The 19,902-nt window shown below is 47.3% G+C and overlaps 1 protein-coding gene across 1 annotated transcript in view; it reads right to left on the minus strand.

The window, feature by feature from the left end:
• The window catches only part of LOC134934217 (galactose-3-O-sulfotransferase 4-like), a 106,907-nt gene extending 89,506 nt beyond the window's left edge, over window positions 1–17,401 (minus strand). Inside the window, exons 1-2 of the mRNA XM_063929704.1 lie at window positions 17,304–17,401; window positions 17,132–17,224 (exon numbers count right to left, since the gene is read on the minus strand). Of these exons, the coding sequence (XP_063785774.1) occupies window positions 17,132–17,224; window positions 17,304–17,401 (191 nt within the window). The remainder of the gene's footprint in view (window positions 1–17,131; window positions 17,225–17,303) is intronic.
• Between the last annotated feature and the right edge of the window lie 2,501 nt (window positions 17,402–19,902).

Here is a 19,902-nt window from a genome sequence, read left to right on the forward strand (position 1 = left end):
AAAAGGGACGTGGTCACGCTAAATAGGGGGAGTGGTCAATATACATAAAAGTGGGCGTCTCAGCCCACAGACTGGGGGCGTGGGCGGCTGGCGGCGTCACTGTTGGGGGGCGTGCCCAGCACCTACAGAGGTGCTGGGCTTCCCCCAAGCTCTCCCACAGCGTGAATGGATGCCGTGTGCATGCACGCGGCATCTTTACATGCTGGGAGGGCAGGAAACGGGCGGCTGTTCTAGCAAGGCGCCGCAGAAAGGGCAGGGTGGATTTTGCTCTTAAAAAAATTGGCCAGGGCACGGCGCCCTGCTAAAACAGCCTAGCGTGAACACTAATTATTTATAGGGGTAGGTGGTCATAGTACAACATTTAATTCCATGGTTTTATTTAAGCCTGTCGGGTGAGGGGAATTAAACTGGAGCATCCAGTAAATCTCCCTTTTACACAGTGTGTGGGACCGATATGTTCCAATGCGGTAACAGACGGGTGTTTAGGGTCTCCCTTATGAACGTATTGGAAGTGGCGTGGAATGCTATGTTTAGCATAGCCATTGTCAGTGTTACATCTATGCTCCAAGAATCCAGGGGGTAATTCAGACCTGATCGCTAGGCTGCGTTTCGTACAGCAGGCAATCAAGTCTAAACTGTGCATGCGTATACAGTTGCACCGCAATGCACAGGTGCGTCACATGGGTACAAAGCAGATCAACGCTCAGTGATGGGTTTGTGCAAAGGATCCATTCGCACTGGCATTCGCAAGGAGATTGACAGGAAGAGGTGGCAACTGACTGTTTTCTGGGAGTGTTTGGAAAAACGCAGGCGTGTCCAGGCGTTTGCAGGGCGGGTGGCTGACAGCTACATTTTAATAAATAGATGATATTTGTTGAATCGCAGTTTATAAACGTTTGTATCTGATATACATCCACTGTAGTTGGTATTTCCACAGGTGTAGTTTTTCTTAATGTAACCCTTTCCTACCCACTATTTCCCTACAGTGAGGGGGTTACTATCAGTGACTACTAAGGCGTGCCTCCACCCAAGCACTTATGTAGTTTAGGCATGCTTGGGAAAGCCAATGAAGAGCATGTATTAATACCCTTCCCCTAGGTTGCACTTTGACCTGTATCTGCACAACTGTCTGTTCTTCCTTGTGTTTCAGATTCACTCCAACGGTCATCAACTGGATTCTCAATTAACTCTATTGGTAAGTATTTATGGCAAATAAAACACAACCACTTCTCTCACTTATAACTATTGTACTAAATCTTTACCTCAGCTTAACTCTTTATATCATAGAATATCCTATATACTCTATACCAGACATTTCCAACTGCATGCATTACAAAAAAAATACTCTTTGAAATAATAACACCTATAGGTGTTTGAGTGACCCGGGTACTCTTAGGGTGATAGTGCACTCTAGGGCCTATAAACCTATGAAAACATCAGCATTTAGTACAGACTATGGTGGTCATTCCGAGTTGATCGCTCGTTGCCGATTTTCGCTATATTGCGATTTTCCGCTTACTGCGCATGCGCAATGTCCGCAGTGCGACTGCGCCAAGTAAATTTGCTATGAAGTTAGGTATTTTACTCACGGCATTGCAAGGCTTTTTCTTCGTTCTGGTGATCGTAATGTGATTGACAGGAAGTGGGTGTTTCTGGGCGGAAACTGGCCGTTTTATAGGTGTGTGGGAAAAAACGCTACCATTTCTGGGAAAAACGCGGGAGTGGCTGGAGAAACGGGGGAGTGTCTGGGCGAACGTTGAGTGTGTTTGTGACGTCAAACCAGGAACGAAACTGACTGAACTGATCGCAATGGCAGAGGAAGTGTCGAGCTACTCAGAAACTGCTGTTATGCACACCAGTGCCTGCAGGAAAGTACTGGTGTCAGAACTGTTATGCACTCCAGTGTCTGCAGGAATGTACTGGTGTTTGAACTGTTATGCAAAACAGATGGACTCACAGACAAACTGGGGAATATGACATAATGTACACAGAAGGTGATAGGGTAACAAAATACACACAAAGTGAACAGAGAAGCCCAGAGGCTAAGGAACTGGGTATCTCCCTTGTATTAGAACTGCTCAGATGGAAAAGCAAGATGTTGTGTTTTAATACGTAGAGAACCCGAAATGCTGTTGCTAAGGGCAACAGCAAAACCCTAAAGGGTTACCAACGGGTGTGGCAGTAAGCTCCTTGGTCAGAGATGGAATGATAGACACAAGGAGAATCTCCACAATCCTAATTCTCACTTGCAGTGCACAGGTTTTAGCTTACTGCCACTAAACTGACCCCTGACACCTAGCACAGTGAGACAGGATTAGACAGGCAAGTCTTAGAATACAGCCGCAAACTTGCTAAGTTCACAGAGTAGTAACAGAACCCCAGCAAGCTAAACGACTGACTCCAGTCTTACTGCTAGGTCTGGATTGGCAGAGTGTAATACCAAATCCCCAGGCCTATTTGCAGTAAGCAACAAACAAATACAAAGCTACACAGTACTGGCTAACTTTCATGAACTGACTAACCAACAAAGATTCAGCAGCATCTGCTTACCCTGAAAAGAGGCCTTATAAAGCAGGTGCTGTCCACGCCCCACTCAGACCTCAAAGACTGTGAGCACAAAAACCAGCACCGGATCCCCTGCCGTGTACAGAGCCTATAACCACTGCACAGCAAAAGACCCGAACCGGAGTATCAGCTGCGCTCAGGTTACTCCACTAGCACTTGTCTCCCGGTTGCCATGACGACGTGGCAGCACAGGGCAGGAGACCCTAACAGTACCCCCCCTCTGACGAGGGGTCAAAGAACCCCTACCACCGGGTTTATCGGGGAACTGCGAGAAGAAAGAGCGTATCAGTCTGGGGGCATGAAGATCACAACTGCGCACCCACGACCGCTCCTCCGGGCCATACCCCTTCCAGTGCACCAAAAATGACAGCCGACCCCGAACCACCTTGGAGTCAAGAATCCTTTCAACAACAAACTCCCTCTGGCCACGTATCAGAAGAGGGGAAGGTCTTCCACTGGAAGAAGGATTACTAATCGCCCGTTTTAAAAGGGAACAATGAAATGTTTTATTGATACCCAAAGAACGGGGCAGATCTAACTGAAATGCCACCGGATTGATAACCCTGGTGATCTTATATGGGCCGATGAACCGGGGCCGTAACTTATGAGATGGCTGTCTCAACTTCAAATTCTTGGTAGACAACCAGACGAAGTCTCCTAATTTGAAGCTGCAGGGTCTTTTCCGCTTATCAAAAACCCTTTTGGTCACTAATGACACAGACACAAGGGCTTTCTTCACTTTCCGCCAAATACCTCTAAGGACCGAAACCACAGAGGAACCACCAGGCGTGGAGTCCAGGGGGTCAAAAGAATTGGCCTTAGGATGATGCCCATACACACAAAGGAAGGGAGAGATCCCTGTAGCAGAGTGAGCCGCGTTGTTATAGGCAAACTCCGCCATGGACAGATGAGCAACCCAGTCAGTCTGACACTTGGAGACATAACACCTGAGGAACTGCTCCAAGGACTGGTTCACCCTTTCAGTCTGCCCATTAGACTGCGGATGGTAGCCTGACGACAAGCTGACAGAAATCTGGAGATCGGAACAAAATGCCCTCCAGAATTTGGCCACAAACTGGGATCCGCGGTCAGAGACCACATCAAGTGGCAACCCGTGGAGACGCACAACATGCAGCATAAATAATTCAGACAGGCGTCTGGCTGATGGCAGCCCAACCAGTGGAACGAAGTGCGCCATCTTCGAAAACCTGTCAACGACAACCCAGATGGCTGTCATCCCCGAGGATTTGGGCAAGTCCACCACAAAATCCATTGAAATGTGGGTCCATGGCTTAGATGGGATAGAGAGTGGATGTAATGGGCCAACAGGAACCCCTCTAGGAGTCTTATTTCGGGCACAGATGTCACATGCCCGAACCCACTGATCCACATCCTTAGCCACCGAGGGCCACCACACCGCCCTAGATAGCAACTCCCGAGTTCTGGCAATACCCGGGTGACCTGCCGACTTCTTGGCATGGAATTCCAGGAACACTCGCTGTCTTAACCTAGGAGGCACAAACAAAAGACCTACCGGAAGGTCTGGAGGAGCCTGCTCCTGTGCTCTAAGGACTAATGATAAGAGGTCCTGGGTAATGCCCACTTTAATACATGATGGGGAAACAATGGGCAACGGCTCCTCGGTGGTCTCCTGGATTGGAGAAAAACTCCGCGAGAGCGCATCAGCCTTGATGTTTTTTGACCCAGGGCGATATGTTATCAAAAAATTAAAGCAAGCAAAAAACAAAGCCCATCGTGCCTGCCTGGCATTGAGACGCTTCGCTGACTCTAAATATGCCAGATTCTTATGGTCAGTGAGAATTGAGACCACAAACTTAGCCCCCTCAAGCCAGTGTCTCCACTCCTCGAGTGCATCCTTAATAGCCAACAATTCCCGGTTACCCACGTCATAATTCATCTCGGCAGGCGAAAATTTACGGGAAAAGTAAGCACAGGGATGAAGGCGATTATCAGACACTCCCATCTGAGAAAGCACTGCCCCAATACCCATCTCAGAGGCATCCACCTCCACCACAAAAGGACGCTCTGGATCTGGGTGCCGCAGCACCTTGGCTGAAACAAATGCCCTTTTGAGACGGGCAAAAGCCGCTTTAGCCTCACAAGACCAGTGAGCAACATCCGCCCCTTTCTTAGTGAGTGCCACCAAGGGCGCCACTATAGACGAAAATCCAGCGATAAATCGTCTATAAAAATTCGCAAAGCCCAGAAAACGCTGAAGCGCCTTCAAGCTAGTGGGCTGCACCCAATCCAGGACTGCCTGTACCTTGGAACCCTCCATTTGGAAACCTTCTGGGGAGATAATATATCCTAGAAATGCGATTTGCTGAACTTCAAATTCGCACTTCTCCAGCTTCGCCCCAAGCCGGTGGTCTCTGAGTTTCTGGAGGACTAAGCGTACATGCTTCCGATGTTCCTCCAGGGAATGGGAGAAGATTAGGATGTCATCTAAGTATACAACTAAGAATCTATCCAAATATTCCCTGAGCACATCATTCATGAAATCCTGGAAGACTACCGGGGCATTACAGAGCCCAAAAGGCATCACCAAATATTCATAATGCCCTGAGTGGGTATTAAAGGCAGTCTTCCATTCATCCCCCTCTCTTATTCGGATTAGATTGTACGCACCGCGTAGGTCAATCTTAGAAAAAATGGTGGCAGTACGAAGCTGGTCAAACAAGACCGAAATGAGAGGCAGTGGGTAGTTTTTAATCGTGATACGGTTCAATTCCCTGAAGTCGATGCAGGGTCGCAACGAACCGTCCTTTTTACCCACGAAGAAGAACCCCGACCCAACTGGAGACTGTGAAGGTCTGATAAATCCCTTAGCCAAGTTCTCCTGAATGTACTCTGCCATAGCCTGAGTCTCAGGACGTGACAGGGAGTACAACCTGCTCTTGGGAAGCTTAGCATTTGGCAACAAATCAATGGCACAGTCATAGGGGCGATGGGGAGGTAGTACCTCTGCAACTTTTTTGGAGAACACGTCCGCAAAATCTGCATAACACCCTGGCAATCCTGGCAAACTTAGCTGCGAGAGCCTGACTGGAAGGCTCAAGCAACTCCTGAAACAATCAGTACCCCAACTAAGAATCTCCCCAGATACCCAGTCAAATTGAGGATTGTGGGCCCTTAACCAGGGTAACCCCAACACCAATGGGGCAAAAGTACAGACAGTCACATAAAAAGACAATTTTTCAGAGTGTGTGGCTCCAATAAACAAAGAAATCTGGCTAGTGCAAGAGGTAATTTTACCTTGGGATAATGGTTCCCCGTTTAACCCACACATCTCAATTTCCGATGCCATGGGTACTAAGGGAACAGAGTGTTTCAGGGCGAATTGGCGGTCCATAAAAACCCCGTCGGCCCCACTGTCCACAAAGGCCTCAGTCTTGACAGTTTGACCGAGGATCTTCAAGGTCACCGGAATGATAAAAGTCTTCTTGGGAAATTCTGACTTCTGGCCTGACAGGATATTTCCCATCACCCTCAGGCCCTGAAGTTTTCCGGCTTTTCTGGGCATGATACTACCACATGACCTTTATTCCCACAGTACAAACACAACCCCTGCTGTCTCCTCCGCGTCTTCTCACGCGAGGAGAGGCGGGTAGCCCCAATCTGCATAGGCTCCTCGGAAAATTCCTCAGAGTCTGAGGTTCCCTTTGGAAGGAAGGAAATCTCAGTCTCCCTTTCAAGCCTACGCTCTCTCAGCCGTCTATCCACTCGGATGGATAACTGCATGAGCTGATCCAAGCTATCAGGCAAGGGATATTGTACCAGTTGGTCCTTTATCTGGTTATAAAGACCTCTTCGGTACTGGTGTCTCAGGGCTGGGTCATTCCACTGGGTATCATGGGCCAACCTCCGAAACTCCGTACAGTAAACCTCAACTGGCCTTCTGTTACGATTCCTGTACTCCAGACTGGAGAAGATCTTATGGCGGAGATCTGAGTACAGGAATGGAATACAGGTTGTGGGAGCTGGAGAGCCTAGTAACCCCTGGCGCCCTAACTCCGTTGTCTCGCCCGTGTTATCAGAAATCCCCTGCGAGACTATGGTTGCTTGAGCCCATGGCAGCCGCGTTCGAAGGGCGGATTATGTCTGCCCAACCCCGATGCCCCCGCAGGTCTTAATGGGAGACAAGGGGAAGTCCGAGACAGGGTGATAACAAGGGGCCCTCTGACTAAGCAACCAAGCCAGGGGTTACAAGCTAACTTAACTAAATCAAAAGGTATGTGCGGACTAGCCGCCAGGGAAAAGGACAACCAAGGATCCACGGATCCGACACTCCTATCCGGCACCGCTGGACACCAGAGTGGATCTTGTGGAAGCGGAATCCTCCGCAAAGCTCCAGAACTCAAAATAAACACAATAATAAATAGTAGCGGACAAGCCGCAACACACGGCTGCGCCGCGACTCACGAACACCACCAGATGTTAAAGGTGCTCGGTCAGACTCCAGGAACAGATGGTAACTTCCGAGTACAGGATCACTGAGAACAGGAACAAACGAACAGACCGGGACTGGGAACTCTCTCTGCAGCAGAATCAGGCAAACAGGAAGCTATCACCGGCGTCTGAGAGGAGTCCAAAGAGTGCTTTTATTTAGGACCCCTCCAATCAGGATCCAGACAGGACAATCAATCTTTATGCCGTGCAGCTGCATGCTGCACGGCCAGGAAAACACTGCACTGATAATTAGACCTAGCAACGGGGAACGCGGTCTGACAGTGGCGTCCCCGTTGCTATGGTCAGAGCGGCTCGGTGCGCCCGGCGTCTGACGTTGCTAGGGAGCCGGCGGCTGTCTGCCTGCGGCGTCCCTAGTTGCTAGGCGCCGGGCCGCACGGACGGGCGGACCCCGGCGCCTAACAGTACCCCCCCCTTGAGGAGGGGTCAAGGAACCCCTAAATCCGGGTTTCTGAGGAAATTCTTGAAAAAATGCCCTTTTGAGTCTTGGGGCATGAAGGTCCTCATCCAGGACCCACGACCTTTCCTCAGGACCATAACCTCTCCAATGTACCAAAAAATAGAGCCGACCCCGGGACAACTTGGAATCGAGAACCTTCTCAACCACGAACTCCTGCTGACCCTGTACATTAACTGGTGATCTCCCCTGAGGTTTTTTACGAGGAAATCTGCTAGATGAAACATATGGTTTGAGCAAAGAGCAATGGAAGGTATTTCCGATCCGTAACGTTTTTGGTAGCTGTAACCGGAAAGCAACTGGATTGACTTTTTTGATAATGAGAAATGGTCCAATAAATCTAGGACCCAATCTGGCTGAGGTTTGTCGAAGTTTGATATTGCGAGTCGACAGCCACACCCTGTCTCCTACTCTAAAAGTGCACGGCCGCCGGAACCTGTCCGAAAAATCTTTTTCCCTGAAAGCTGCTTTTCTGAGAGCTATGTGCACTTTTTTCCAAATAAGTTTAAGATGAGAGGTCAGGGCCAGAGAGGAGACAGAGGAATGTTGGAAAAATGAATTAGCTCTGGGGTGGAAACCAAAAACTGCAAAAAATGGAGACACATTGGTGGAGGAATGACAGGCATTATTATAAGCAAACTCTGCCAATGGAAGAAACTCAGACCAGTCATTTTGGAGTTTGGCCGAGTACAAACGCAAATATTGTTTTAAGGATTGGTTCACTCGCTCAGTCTGTCCATTTGATTGTGGATGATAACCGGAGGTTAATGATAATTTCATTTTTAACGAAGCACAAAAAGACTTCCAAAACTGTGCAATGAATTGTGGACCCCTGTCAGAAACAATATCAGTGGGTAACCCATGGAGTCTGAAAACATGACGGAGGAACAAGACTGCCAATCCCTGGGCAGATGGCAATCGGGGAAGACCAATAAAATGAGCCATCTTACTAAAACGGTCCACTACCACCCATATGACTGTGCATCCAGCTGACAGAGGGAGATCCACCACAAAATCCATGGAGATATGCGACCATGGTCTAAGAGGAACATTCAATGGCATAAGTTGACCAATAGGCAAAGAACGGGGAACTTTATGCTGTGCACAGACCTGACACGAAAAAACAAACTCTTTAATGTCTTTAGAAAGACCAGGCCACCACACTGAGCGGGATACCAATTCAAAAGTTTTAGCGACTCCCAGATGCCCTGCAACTTTGCTATCATGAAATTCCTCCAAAACAGTTGCTCTCAAAAACTCAGGAACAAAAAGACGACCAACAGGAGTATTTCCCGGAGCTTGATGTTGAAGCAGCTTCAATTGAGAAAAAACATCCTGTGTGAGACCTGCCTGAATGACTGAAGGCGGAAGTATGAGAGTAACAGGACTGTTGTCTTGAACGGGAAGAAAACTGTGTGAGAGGGCATCTGCCTTGGTATTCTTGGAACCAGGTCTGAAGGTGATAATGAATTTGAAACGAGTGAAAAATAAAGCCCAACGAGCCTGTCGGGCATTCAGTCGCTTAGCTGATTCAATGTATTGAAGATTTTTGTGATCCGTCAAAACAGAAATGGTATGGGTCGCTCCTTCAAGCCAATGTCTCCACTCCTCAAAAGCCCATTTAATAGCCAGCAACTCCCGATTACCAACATCGTAGTTGGATTCAGCAGATGAGAATTTCCGGGACATAAAGGCACAAGGATGTAACTCAAGGGAATCTGGATCCTTCTGAGAAAGGATAGCCCCTACACCAACCTCCGAGGCATCTACCTCAACGATGAAAGGCAATTCTGGGTTGGGATGTCTAAGGACAGGGGCTGAGACAAAGGCTTGTTTCAAGGCCTGAAAAGATACTTTAGCTTCACATGACCAATTGGTAGGATCTGCTCCCTTCTTAGTGAGTGCCACAATGGGAGCAACTATGTCAGAGAAAGAGTGAATAAACCTTCTATAGTAGTTTGCAAACCCTAAAAAGCGCTGAATTGCTTTTAAGTTGGTGGGTTGCGCCCAACTCAGGATGGCTTGGAGCTTCTTAGGTTCCATTCGGAATCCCCGAGGGGAAATAATGTACCCTAAAAAGGATACCTCCGTGACGTGAAATTCACACTTCTCCGGTTTGGCATACAAGTGATTTTCACGTAATTTCTTAAGTACCTGACGCACCTGGGTAACATGTTGTTCTATAGAGTCAGAATAAATCAAAATGTCGTCTAAATAGACCACAACGAATCTTCCCAGAAACTCACGGAGCACATCATTAATGAGATCCTGAAAGACTGCCGGAGCGTTAGATAGGCTGAAAGGCATGACCAGATACTCATAGTGACCTGATTGAGTACTGAATGCCGTTTTCCACTCATCCCCCGATCTGATTCTAATGAGATTATATGCTCCTCTCAGGTCAATCTTAGAAAAAATAACAGCCGAACGTAGCTGATCAAAGAGGACAGAGATCAGAGGCAGAGGGTAAGTATTCTTTACTGAGATTTTATTCAGGGCTCGAAAGTCAATGCAGGGTCTGAGGGAACCATCCTTCTTCTCTACGAAGAAAAAACCTGCACTTAAAGGGGATTTAGATGGCCTGATAAACCCTTTCTCAAGACTTTCTTTCACATACTCATTCATGGCCACAGTTTCAGGACCAGACAATGCATATAACCTTCCTTTAGGCAACGTGGCACCAGGAATTAACTCAATGGTACAATCATAAGGCCTATGGGGAGGCAAAATATCCGCATTGCCCTTGGAAAACACATCCAAAAAATCTTGGTACTCTCCAGGAATATGTGCGGACCTGGCAGCAGCTACTCGGATAGGAAGTGTAATACATTCTTTATCACAGATGGTACTCCATTGTAGAATCTCCCCAGACTGCCAATCTATGATGGGATTATGAAAGGCCAGCCAAGGGTGACCCAGAACCACAGGAACTGCTGGACAATGGGTAAGAAAAAACTCAATCTTTTCAGAATGTAGAGCTCCCACCGAGAGCAAAACAGGAGGTGTACATAGAGAAATAACCCCATTGGATAAGGGACTCCCATCTAAACCATGCATGGTGATACACCTACTTAAGGTTAACTGAGGAATACCTAAGGCCTTGGCCCATGTTAAGTCCATAAAGTTTCCTGCAGCTCCACTGTCCACAAAAGCAGAGACCGAGGAACAGAGGCTGTCATAATAAACTTTAGCAGGAACCAATAGTGAATTATTTGAGGAGATGAGCTGTAGACCAAAGTGAACCCCCTCACTATTCACTTGGTCAGGAAGTTTCCCGACTTGTTTGGGCAACTACGGGCAAAATGTCCCTTACCTCCGCAGTACAAACACAGACCAGAATTTTGCCTCCTGGTTCTTTCTTCCGGAGACAATTTGGAGAGACCAATCTGCATAGGCTCCTCCATGTCTATCGGAACGGAAGAAACACAGGGAAAAGAAACTACAGATGCCCCTTTCTCAGTCCTCCGCTCTCTGAGCCGACGATCTATTTTAATAGAGAGCTCCATGAGTTTATCAAGGTTCTCAGGAGCGGGATACTGAAGGAGGCTGTCCTTTATAGATTCAGATAAGCCGAGGCGAAACTGACTGCGCAGGGCAGGATCATTCCAGCCACAGTCGTTCGACCAACGGCGAAACTCAGTACAATAATTCTCTGCAGGATTCCTACCCTGTCTTAGAGCACGCAACTGACTTTCTGCGGATGCCTCTCTATCAGGGTCGTCATACAATAGCCCTAAAGATTTCAAAAAGGCGTCTACAGACGATAAGGCCGGATCGTCTGTTTTTAAACCAAAAGCCCAAGTCTGAGGATCCCCCTGAAGCAGAGAAATTATAATTCCAACCCGCTGAGCCTCCGTACCTGAGGAAACTGGTCTTAAACGAAAATACAGTTTACAAGACTCTTTAAAGTTAAAAAACTGTTTTCTATCCCCAGAAAAACGGTCAGGCAGATGCATTTTTGGTTCAGGGATGACCCTCGGGGAAGTCCGTAACAGATCTTCCTGTGAGCTCACCCGGAGGGACAGATCCTGAACCATCTGGGTAAGTTCCTGAATCTGACTAACCAAAAACTGGCCAGGATTTGGCCCAACACCGGTGGGATTCATGAGGCCGACAAAATTCTCCCAACTGGATAAGTGAAAAAATTAACTCCTGTTGAAATTTTTTCTTTTGTTTGGCCGGTGATAATGTTACGATTCCTGTACTCCAGACTGGAGAAGATCTTATGGCGGAGATCTGAGTACAGGAATGGAATACAGGTTGTGGGAGCTGGAGAGCCTAGTAACCCCTGGCGCCCTAACTCCGTTGTCTCGCCCGTGTTATCAGAAATCCCCTGCGAGACTATGGTTGCTTGAGCCCATGGCAGCCGCGTTCGAAGGGCGGATTATGTCTGCCCAACCCCGATGCCCCCGCAGGTCTTAATGGGAGACAAGGGGAAGTCCGAGACAGGGTGATAACAAGGGGCCCTCTGACTAAGCAACCAAGCCAGGGGTTACAAGCTAACTTAACTAAATCAAAAGGTATGTGCGGACTAGCCGCCAGGGAAAAGGACAACCAAGGATCCACGGATCCGACACTCCTATCCGGCACCGCTGGACACCAGAGTGGATCTTGTGGAAGCGGAATCCTCCGCAAAGCTCCAGAACTCAAAATAAACACAATAATAAATAGTAGCGGACAAGCCGCAACACACGGCTGCGCCGCGACTCACGAACACCACCAGATGTTAAAGGTGCTCGGTCAGACTCCAGGAACAGATGGTAACTTCCGAGTACAGGATCACTGAGAACAGGAACAAACGAACAGACCGGGACTGGGAACTCTCTCTGCAGCAGAATCAGGCAAACAGGAAGCTATCACCGGCGTCTGAGAGGAGTCCAAAGAGTGCTTTTATTTAGGACCCCTCCAATCAGGATCCAGACAGGACAATCAATCTTTATGCCGTGCAGCTGCATGCTGCACGGCCAGGAAAACACTGCACTGATAATTAGACCTAGCAACGGGGAACGCGGTCTGACAGTGGCGTCCCCGTTGCTATGGTCAGAGCGGCTCCGTGCGCCCGGCGTCTGACGTTGCTAGGGAGCCGGCGGCTGTCTGCCTGCGGCGTCCCTAGTTGCTAGGCGCCGGGCCGCACGGACGGGCGGACCCCGGCGCCTAACACCTTCGCCCTTGCTTAAGGATCGAAATCTGAGCCTCGGCTGAGGCCGTCTTGTCAGGGTCATCATACAACATGCCCAGTGCCGTAAAAAAAGCATCAACACTTTTAAGCGACGGACAGTCAGGCTGCAACCCATATGCCCAGACCTGTGGGTCTCCTTGTAGCAAGGAAATCACTATGCCCACCCGCTGAATCTCCGACCCAGAAGACTGAGGCCTAAGCCGGAAGTATAGCTTGCAGCTCTCCTTGAAACAAAAGAACTGCGAGCGATCTCCAGAAAAACGATCCGGGAGATTTACTTTCGGCTCCTTAACCCCTGCAGGTGCTGCTGCTGCGGGAGCTCCTCCAGCAGCCTGGGAGGTGTGTATTTTAATGGACAAATCATTAAATTGTCGAGTCAGGACCTGCACCTGATCGACCACCTGTTGCAACGTATTTTGAGGGGTATGCTCCATATTCCCACAAAATTTCAACAGGAGTATTAGGCTGCTGAATATGTTATGCACACCAGTGCCTGCAGGAAAGTACTGGTGTCAGAACTGTTATGCACTCCAGTGTCTGCAGGAATGTACTGGTGTTTGAACTGTTATGCAAAACAGATGGACTCACAGACAAACTGGGGAATATGACATAATGTACACAGAAGGTGATAGGGTAACAAAATACACACAAAGTGAACAGAGAAGCCCAGAGGCTAAGGAACTGGGTATCTCCCTTGTATTAGAACTGCTCAGATGGAAAAGCAAGATGTTGTGTTTTAATACGTAGAGAACCCGAAATGCTGTTGCTAAGGGCAACAGCAAAACCCTAAAGGGTTACCAACGGGTGTGGCAGTAAACTCCTTGGTCAGAGATGGAATGATAGACACAAGGAGAATCTCCACAATCCTAATTCTCACTTGCAGTGCACAGGTTTTAGCTTACTGCCACTAAACTGACCCCTGACACCTAGCACAGTGAGACAGGATTAGACAGGCAAGTCTTAGAATACAGCCGCAAACTTGCTAAGTTCACAGAGTAGTAACAGAACCCCAGCAAGCTAAACGACTGACTCCAGTCTTACTGCTAGGTCTGGATTGGCAGAGTGTAATACCAAATCCCCAGGCCTATTTGCAGTAAGCAACAAACAAATACAAAGCTACACAGTACTGGCTAACTTTCATGAACTGACTAACCAACAAAGATTCAGCAGCATCTGCTTACCCTGAAAAGAGGCCTTATAAAGCAGGTGCTGTCCACGCCCCACTCAGACCTCAAAGACTGTGAGCACAAAAACCAGCACCGGATCCCCTGCCGTGTACAGAGCCTATAACCACTGCACAGCAAAAGACCCGAACCGGAGTATCAGCTGCGCTCAGGTTACTCCACTAGCACTTGTCTCCCGGTTGCCATGACGACGTGGCAGCACAGGGCAGGAGACCCTAACAACTGCTAAGAAATGTCTACTCGCAATTTTGCGAATCTTTCGTTCGCAATTCTGCTAAGATACACTCCCAGAGGGCGGCGGCTTAGCGTGTGCAATGCTGCTAAAAGCAGTTAGCGAGCGAACAACTCGGAATGAGGGCCTATGTAACATCATTACTAAATACTAAGCAATAACCTTCAATTCTCCCTTTAGCTAGTGAAAGGCCTCTTGGCTCAGTATGGAAAATTATTGCAACAGTTACTGTCCTATATAATGTTACAAATGTTTCTCTGTGGTCTGCTGAGTAGAAGGTACTTCTTACTTATATGTATCAAACACTAACAATCGGCTTTTCCCCTTCACAGTAGATGTGTATTTTATATGGTACTCCTTGGGACGTTAGTATATCTGATCCCTGGCGGCTGTACCTCCTTAACCAACTGTATTCCTGTGTATTTCCTAACACAAGGGTCCTCTATGTTCCTGCAGAGTTTAAGTGTTTAAGCTGTCCCTTAGGCGAGATCCGGGTTAGAAGCAATATATGAAATATAATCACAGTCTTGGTGTACTTGAATAGGATATGTGGGTGGGGCAGTGCTGTGATTGAAGTGATTGAAATAAGCAATTTTTGACAATATATATTAAAATTATTTATCAATTTATTAAAAAACAAATAAAATATGAATATTATTTACTCCTCAGAGTTAGCTAGTAAAAATACTGATATGCACCTAGATCAGTTCATCTTCATCTATATGTTAGACCATATGTGTCTGTTCCTGAGTAATTGCCCAGGTTAGTTCACAAGTCCCTCAGAGGTTTGTTTGCAAAATGACACAGTTCGGTTATTTGATAGTTACCGATCACCGTATTAGAGGTGGAAAGGCTTCCATGAAGGTGCTTCCATGCTGGAAATGAATGTCCTCATTTAGACTGCTTCACTGCTTCACTGCTTCCCCAAAAGATGTGCACCTTTGACAAAGCTGCACATCTTTTGGGGAAGCAGTGAAACGCGTTAGGACCCCCCATCTGCACCACTTCAGTTCTTCAAGACCGCTATTTTGTGTCTGAACCAGCCCAGGACTCACCATCAAACCTTTGCTTACCCTAAATGAGGACAATCACAGCTATCACCATCTAAATGAGGACATTCATTTCCAGCATGGAAGCACCTTCATGGAAGCCTTTCCACCTCTAATACGGTGATCGGTAACTATCAAATAACCGAACTGTGTCATTTTGCAAACAAACCTCTGAGGGACTTGTGAACTTACCTGGGCAATTACTCAGGAACAGACACATATGGTCTAACTAACATATAGATGAAGATGAACTGATCTAGGTGCATATCAGTATTTTTACTAGCTAACTCTGAGGAGTAAATAATATTCATATTTTATTTGTTTTTTAATAAATTGATAAATCATTTTAATATATATTGTCAAAAATTGCTTATTTCAATCACTTCAATCACAGCGCTGCCCCACCCACATATCCTATCTTTGTTACCTTCAGGAGTGACTCTCCTGTATATTAGCAGCTTGGTACAGCAACTCATATTGAGCGCCTGTTCTTCTTTTTAGAAGGTTCCTCTTGGTGTACTTGAAGTAGTTTGGCTCATAATAGTAGAGTCTTTTATATGCTGACTACCAGTCTCTTCGCCTTGTACTTATGGAACAGGTGAATTGTTCAGCAACTATTTATAAAATGCAGATTCATTTGGACTATCCCTTTACTATTGACTCTGCTTTTATTTGCTGCCTTTATATAAATGCTGCGCTTAATATCTCAGTCTCCGCTCTTATTGTTTTCCTAAGCAGAATGACACCCTTTGTTTACATAGCAGTTCCTATCCTTCCAAAATTTAATTAAAAATGAATCCTCAGGGCTGCTTAATGTTCTGCTTCTCCTGCACCAGTGCTAATTTGATGCTGTGCAGCACTGGTAACTGACACTGCTAGAAATATTTATGCAGCGCTACTATAGTCCTTGGGCACAGTTCCACAGGTACATATACATAGCCCTCTACCACTTTCCAGCTTTCTTCATTTCTTATGATGGAGCAGGAACCGATACTGTACAATCCACACTGGACTAATGATGCAAGAAAATTTGATTCCTCTGTACTATAGTCGCCTCCTCTGTATCTGTTGTCTAGCGCTAGTATAATCAGTCCCACTCCTGTCATAGACTAGAGCGATAGTACTGCTGGTGTGCAGTGTACGATAAAGGGCCCTCATTCCGAGTTGTTCGCTCGGAGTTTTTCATCGCATCGCAGTGAGAATCCGCTTAGTGCGCATGCGCAATGTTCGCACTGCGACTGCGCCAAGTAACTTTACTATGAAGATAGTATTTTTACTCATGGCTTTTTCATCGCTCCGACGATCGCATTGTGATTGACAGGAAATGGGTGTTACTGGGCGGAAGCACGGCGTTTTAGGGGCGTGTGGCTGAAAACGCTACCGTTTCCAGGAAAAAACGCAGGAGTGGCCGGAGAAACGGTGGGAGTGCCTGGGCGAACGCTGGGTGTGTTTGTGACGTCATCCAGGAACGAAAAGCACTGAACTGATCGCACAGGCAGAGTAAGTCTGAAGCTACTCTAAAACTGCTAAGTAGTTTGTAATCGCAATATTGTGAATACATCGGTCGCACTTTTAAGAAGCTAAGATTCACTCCCAGTAGGCGGCGGCTTAGCGTGTGTAACTTTGCTAAAATCGCCTTGCGAGCGAACAACTCGGAATGAGGGCCAATATCTGCTTAAATACACTTACACCTCCGCCCATTGATGCTGCAGTAAGGGGCTCTCCCTATTTGCATAGGCCCCTTCTTCGCTGCTTATAGGTGCCTCACTCTGTGGCTCGGCCTGGGGTTAGGGTGTGTGTGGCTGTTGCTAGGCTGCTACTGGCGTCTACGTTGTTATAGCACCGGCCAACTCCGCTTCCCCCCCCCCCGCTGCTTCTGCCGCTCAGAGGACTCTAAGATGGCTCTCCGCAGGGTCACACTACCTTCCCCTGCCTGCCTGGAGGACTCTGCGGGGGCAGCGTGCGGCGGCACAATACCTCAGCGTGATCTCCTCCTCTCCTCCCGATGCCTGGAAGGATAGCTGGCAGGTACCGTGCAGACTCCGGGCTCCCGACCGCGTCTTCTCTGGGCTGCATCACACTCTCACCGCGCTCCCCATTGTAAAGTTCTGCCGGTTCTCCCTAGCGGCTGTCACTTGTGTCCTCTCACCGCTCCCGGGGCTGGCTGTGTTCAGCAGTTCCCAGCTGCATCCAGTCTCCTGCGTCACCGGCACCAACTGACTTTTGTGCACCCGCTCTCCTCCTCATGCGTTCTCTGCCATTTGACCGTTATAGCAGCATGAGGGTCAGTTTCTGGAACAGTCACTCCAGCTGCCCGATAAGTAGTATCATCCCTGTACACCATGTTATCGTTCCCAGCCACATACATAGTTATCGTTCCCATAGTTAAATATATATTTAATGGAAAATACATTAATTCATTTATATACACCATTACCTAGTATAATTCAATAGGTCACAGTAACTTGTCATACCTCTAAATAAACTCCCATGGTCTTCCTATGTTAGGGCGCTACATTAACGTGTGTGGACACATTTTTCAACTCTCTTTGCCACAACGCAAAAAACCCCCCGGAGGTTTATTCTTCAACCATTCCGAGCTTCGTGCTGCTTCCTTTTTCTTAATTTGTTTACTATGGCTAGGCGTCAATAATGTCTTTGGGGACCTGTTTTTCCTGTATATGACTTGAGGTGTAGATGGAAGGAAGTTCCTTAGAATATGATCTTGTCAAAGTATTTTATAATAATTGGTAACTAGATCCAGCCCGCTAACAATCCTGATGGTTGGCATGCGAACCAGCAGGGACCATTCCCCCTCGTGAGTGTCCACGACAGCCATAGAGTGGGAATAAAATCTTGTTGCGCTCGCCACCGCCATTCCGCTGCCGGGACACCAGCGTCAGTATGCTGAGGAGACCGCCGGTCACACATACCCAACCCTTTAATTTCATGGGCACAGCTGTTATATTTACATAGAAAAGAGGTGGCTCTACCTCTAGTTCCAATGCTCCTTTATTTATTTATTTATTAACAGTTTCTTATATAGCGCAGCAAATTCCGTTGCGCTTTACAATTTGAACTAACAATAACAAACTGGGTGATAACAGTCATAGAGGTAGGAAGGCCCTGCTCGCAAGCTTACAATCTATAGGGAAATAGGCATGTGTACACAAGGAAAGGTGCTATCTATTGCATAGAATGAGAAGACATGTAAGGATATGTGTGGACTGTACAGAGTGGATGTAATTTGATAGGAAGGTTTATGAAAGTTATGTGGGCGGTTCAGGAATTTGATACGCTTGCCTGAAGAGGTGAGTTTTGAGGGAACGCTTGAAGGTTTGGAGACTAGAGGAGAGTCTTATTGTGCGTGGTAGGGCATTCCACAGAGTGGGTGCAGCCCGATGAAAGTCCTGCAGTCGTGAGTGGGAGCGAGTAATGAGTGTGGATGAGAGACGCAGGTCTTGTGAAGAGCGAAGAGGTCGGGTTGGGAGATATTTTGTGATAAGCGAAGTGATGTACGTTGGTGTAGTTTGGTTAATGGCCTTGTGTGTGAGTAAAAGTATTTTATATTGAATTCGGTAGAGTACAGGTAACCAATGGAGGGACTGACAGAGTGGATCTGCAGACGATGAACGTCTAACGAGGAAGATAAGCCTCGCCGCTGCATTCAGAATGGATTGTAGTGGTGAGAGTCTCGTTTTGGGAAGACCAGTTAGGAGACTATTGCAATAATCAATGCGGGAGATAATGAGAGCGTGGATTAGAGTTTTAGCAGTGTCTTGTGTAAGGTATGGTCGTATTTTGGATATGTTTTTTAGATGCATGTAACATGATCTTGAGACAGATTGAATGTTTTTGGTTTATATTGTGAAAAGGAATTTCTGTCCATACTCAAGACCTCCGATAAGGCTGTTTGTAAAAGGTGTTCTGGGTATCCACAGTCTTTAAAAGATTCTAATTACATTTGCCTGTTCTGAAAAGGGGAGGGGGGGGGGGGCACCGGCACCTGCACGGCCCACTTACCCTCCGCTGCCAGAGCTTGCGCAATTTTTACCTGCCCTCCACAGCCGCCCCGCCACAGGGCCATCTTCCTGTCCTCAACCAGCTCTTCCTGCTGGGAGCGTGACCACGATGTGTCATGCCCAGGGCCAGCAGCAGAAATCTTGGGGCCCAGTACAGTGAGATCCTTGAGATATATATACCAGATGGTGCTCAACTCCAAGGAATGGTGGGTTCCAATAAACAGTCATTTATGAAAGAGGGCACTCACCAATTTTTTTAAAAGGTCAAGGGTTATTTATTACCACATCATGAAGTCAGTCAACGTTTCGATCACATCCCAGTGATCTTTGTCAAGACATCAGCAGAGTACTGTAGACAGCAGGACACCAAAAGCAGCATGTCCAGCCAGCTCACCTAGTGTGATATTTATACCCCCATCAATTAGAGAGCATCAGACACGCCCACATCCATAAGTATATATACAGAATATATTAAAGTGCAACAGAATGTGCTGCACTATATAAGAAACTTAATAAATATATAAATATACATATATAAATATGTATACCACAGTCTGTGTCTCCCTCTCTCCTTCCTCCCATACACCCCACAGTCTGTCTCTCCCCAATGACTTTATGTTGCATTCCCATCTCCCCCCAGCCCATCCCAAAGCCCTGTATCCCCTCACCAATCCACTCTTACCCCGGGGAGATAGTCACCTGTTCTGCACTCCCCAGTATCCAGAC

The sequence above is a fragment of the Pseudophryne corroboree genome, chromosome 6 (genome assembly GCF_028390025.1).
Source record: "Pseudophryne corroboree isolate aPseCor3 chromosome 6, aPseCor3.hap2, whole genome shotgun sequence".
Taxonomy (NCBI): Eukaryota; Metazoa; Chordata; class Amphibia; order Anura; family Myobatrachidae; genus Pseudophryne; species Pseudophryne corroboree.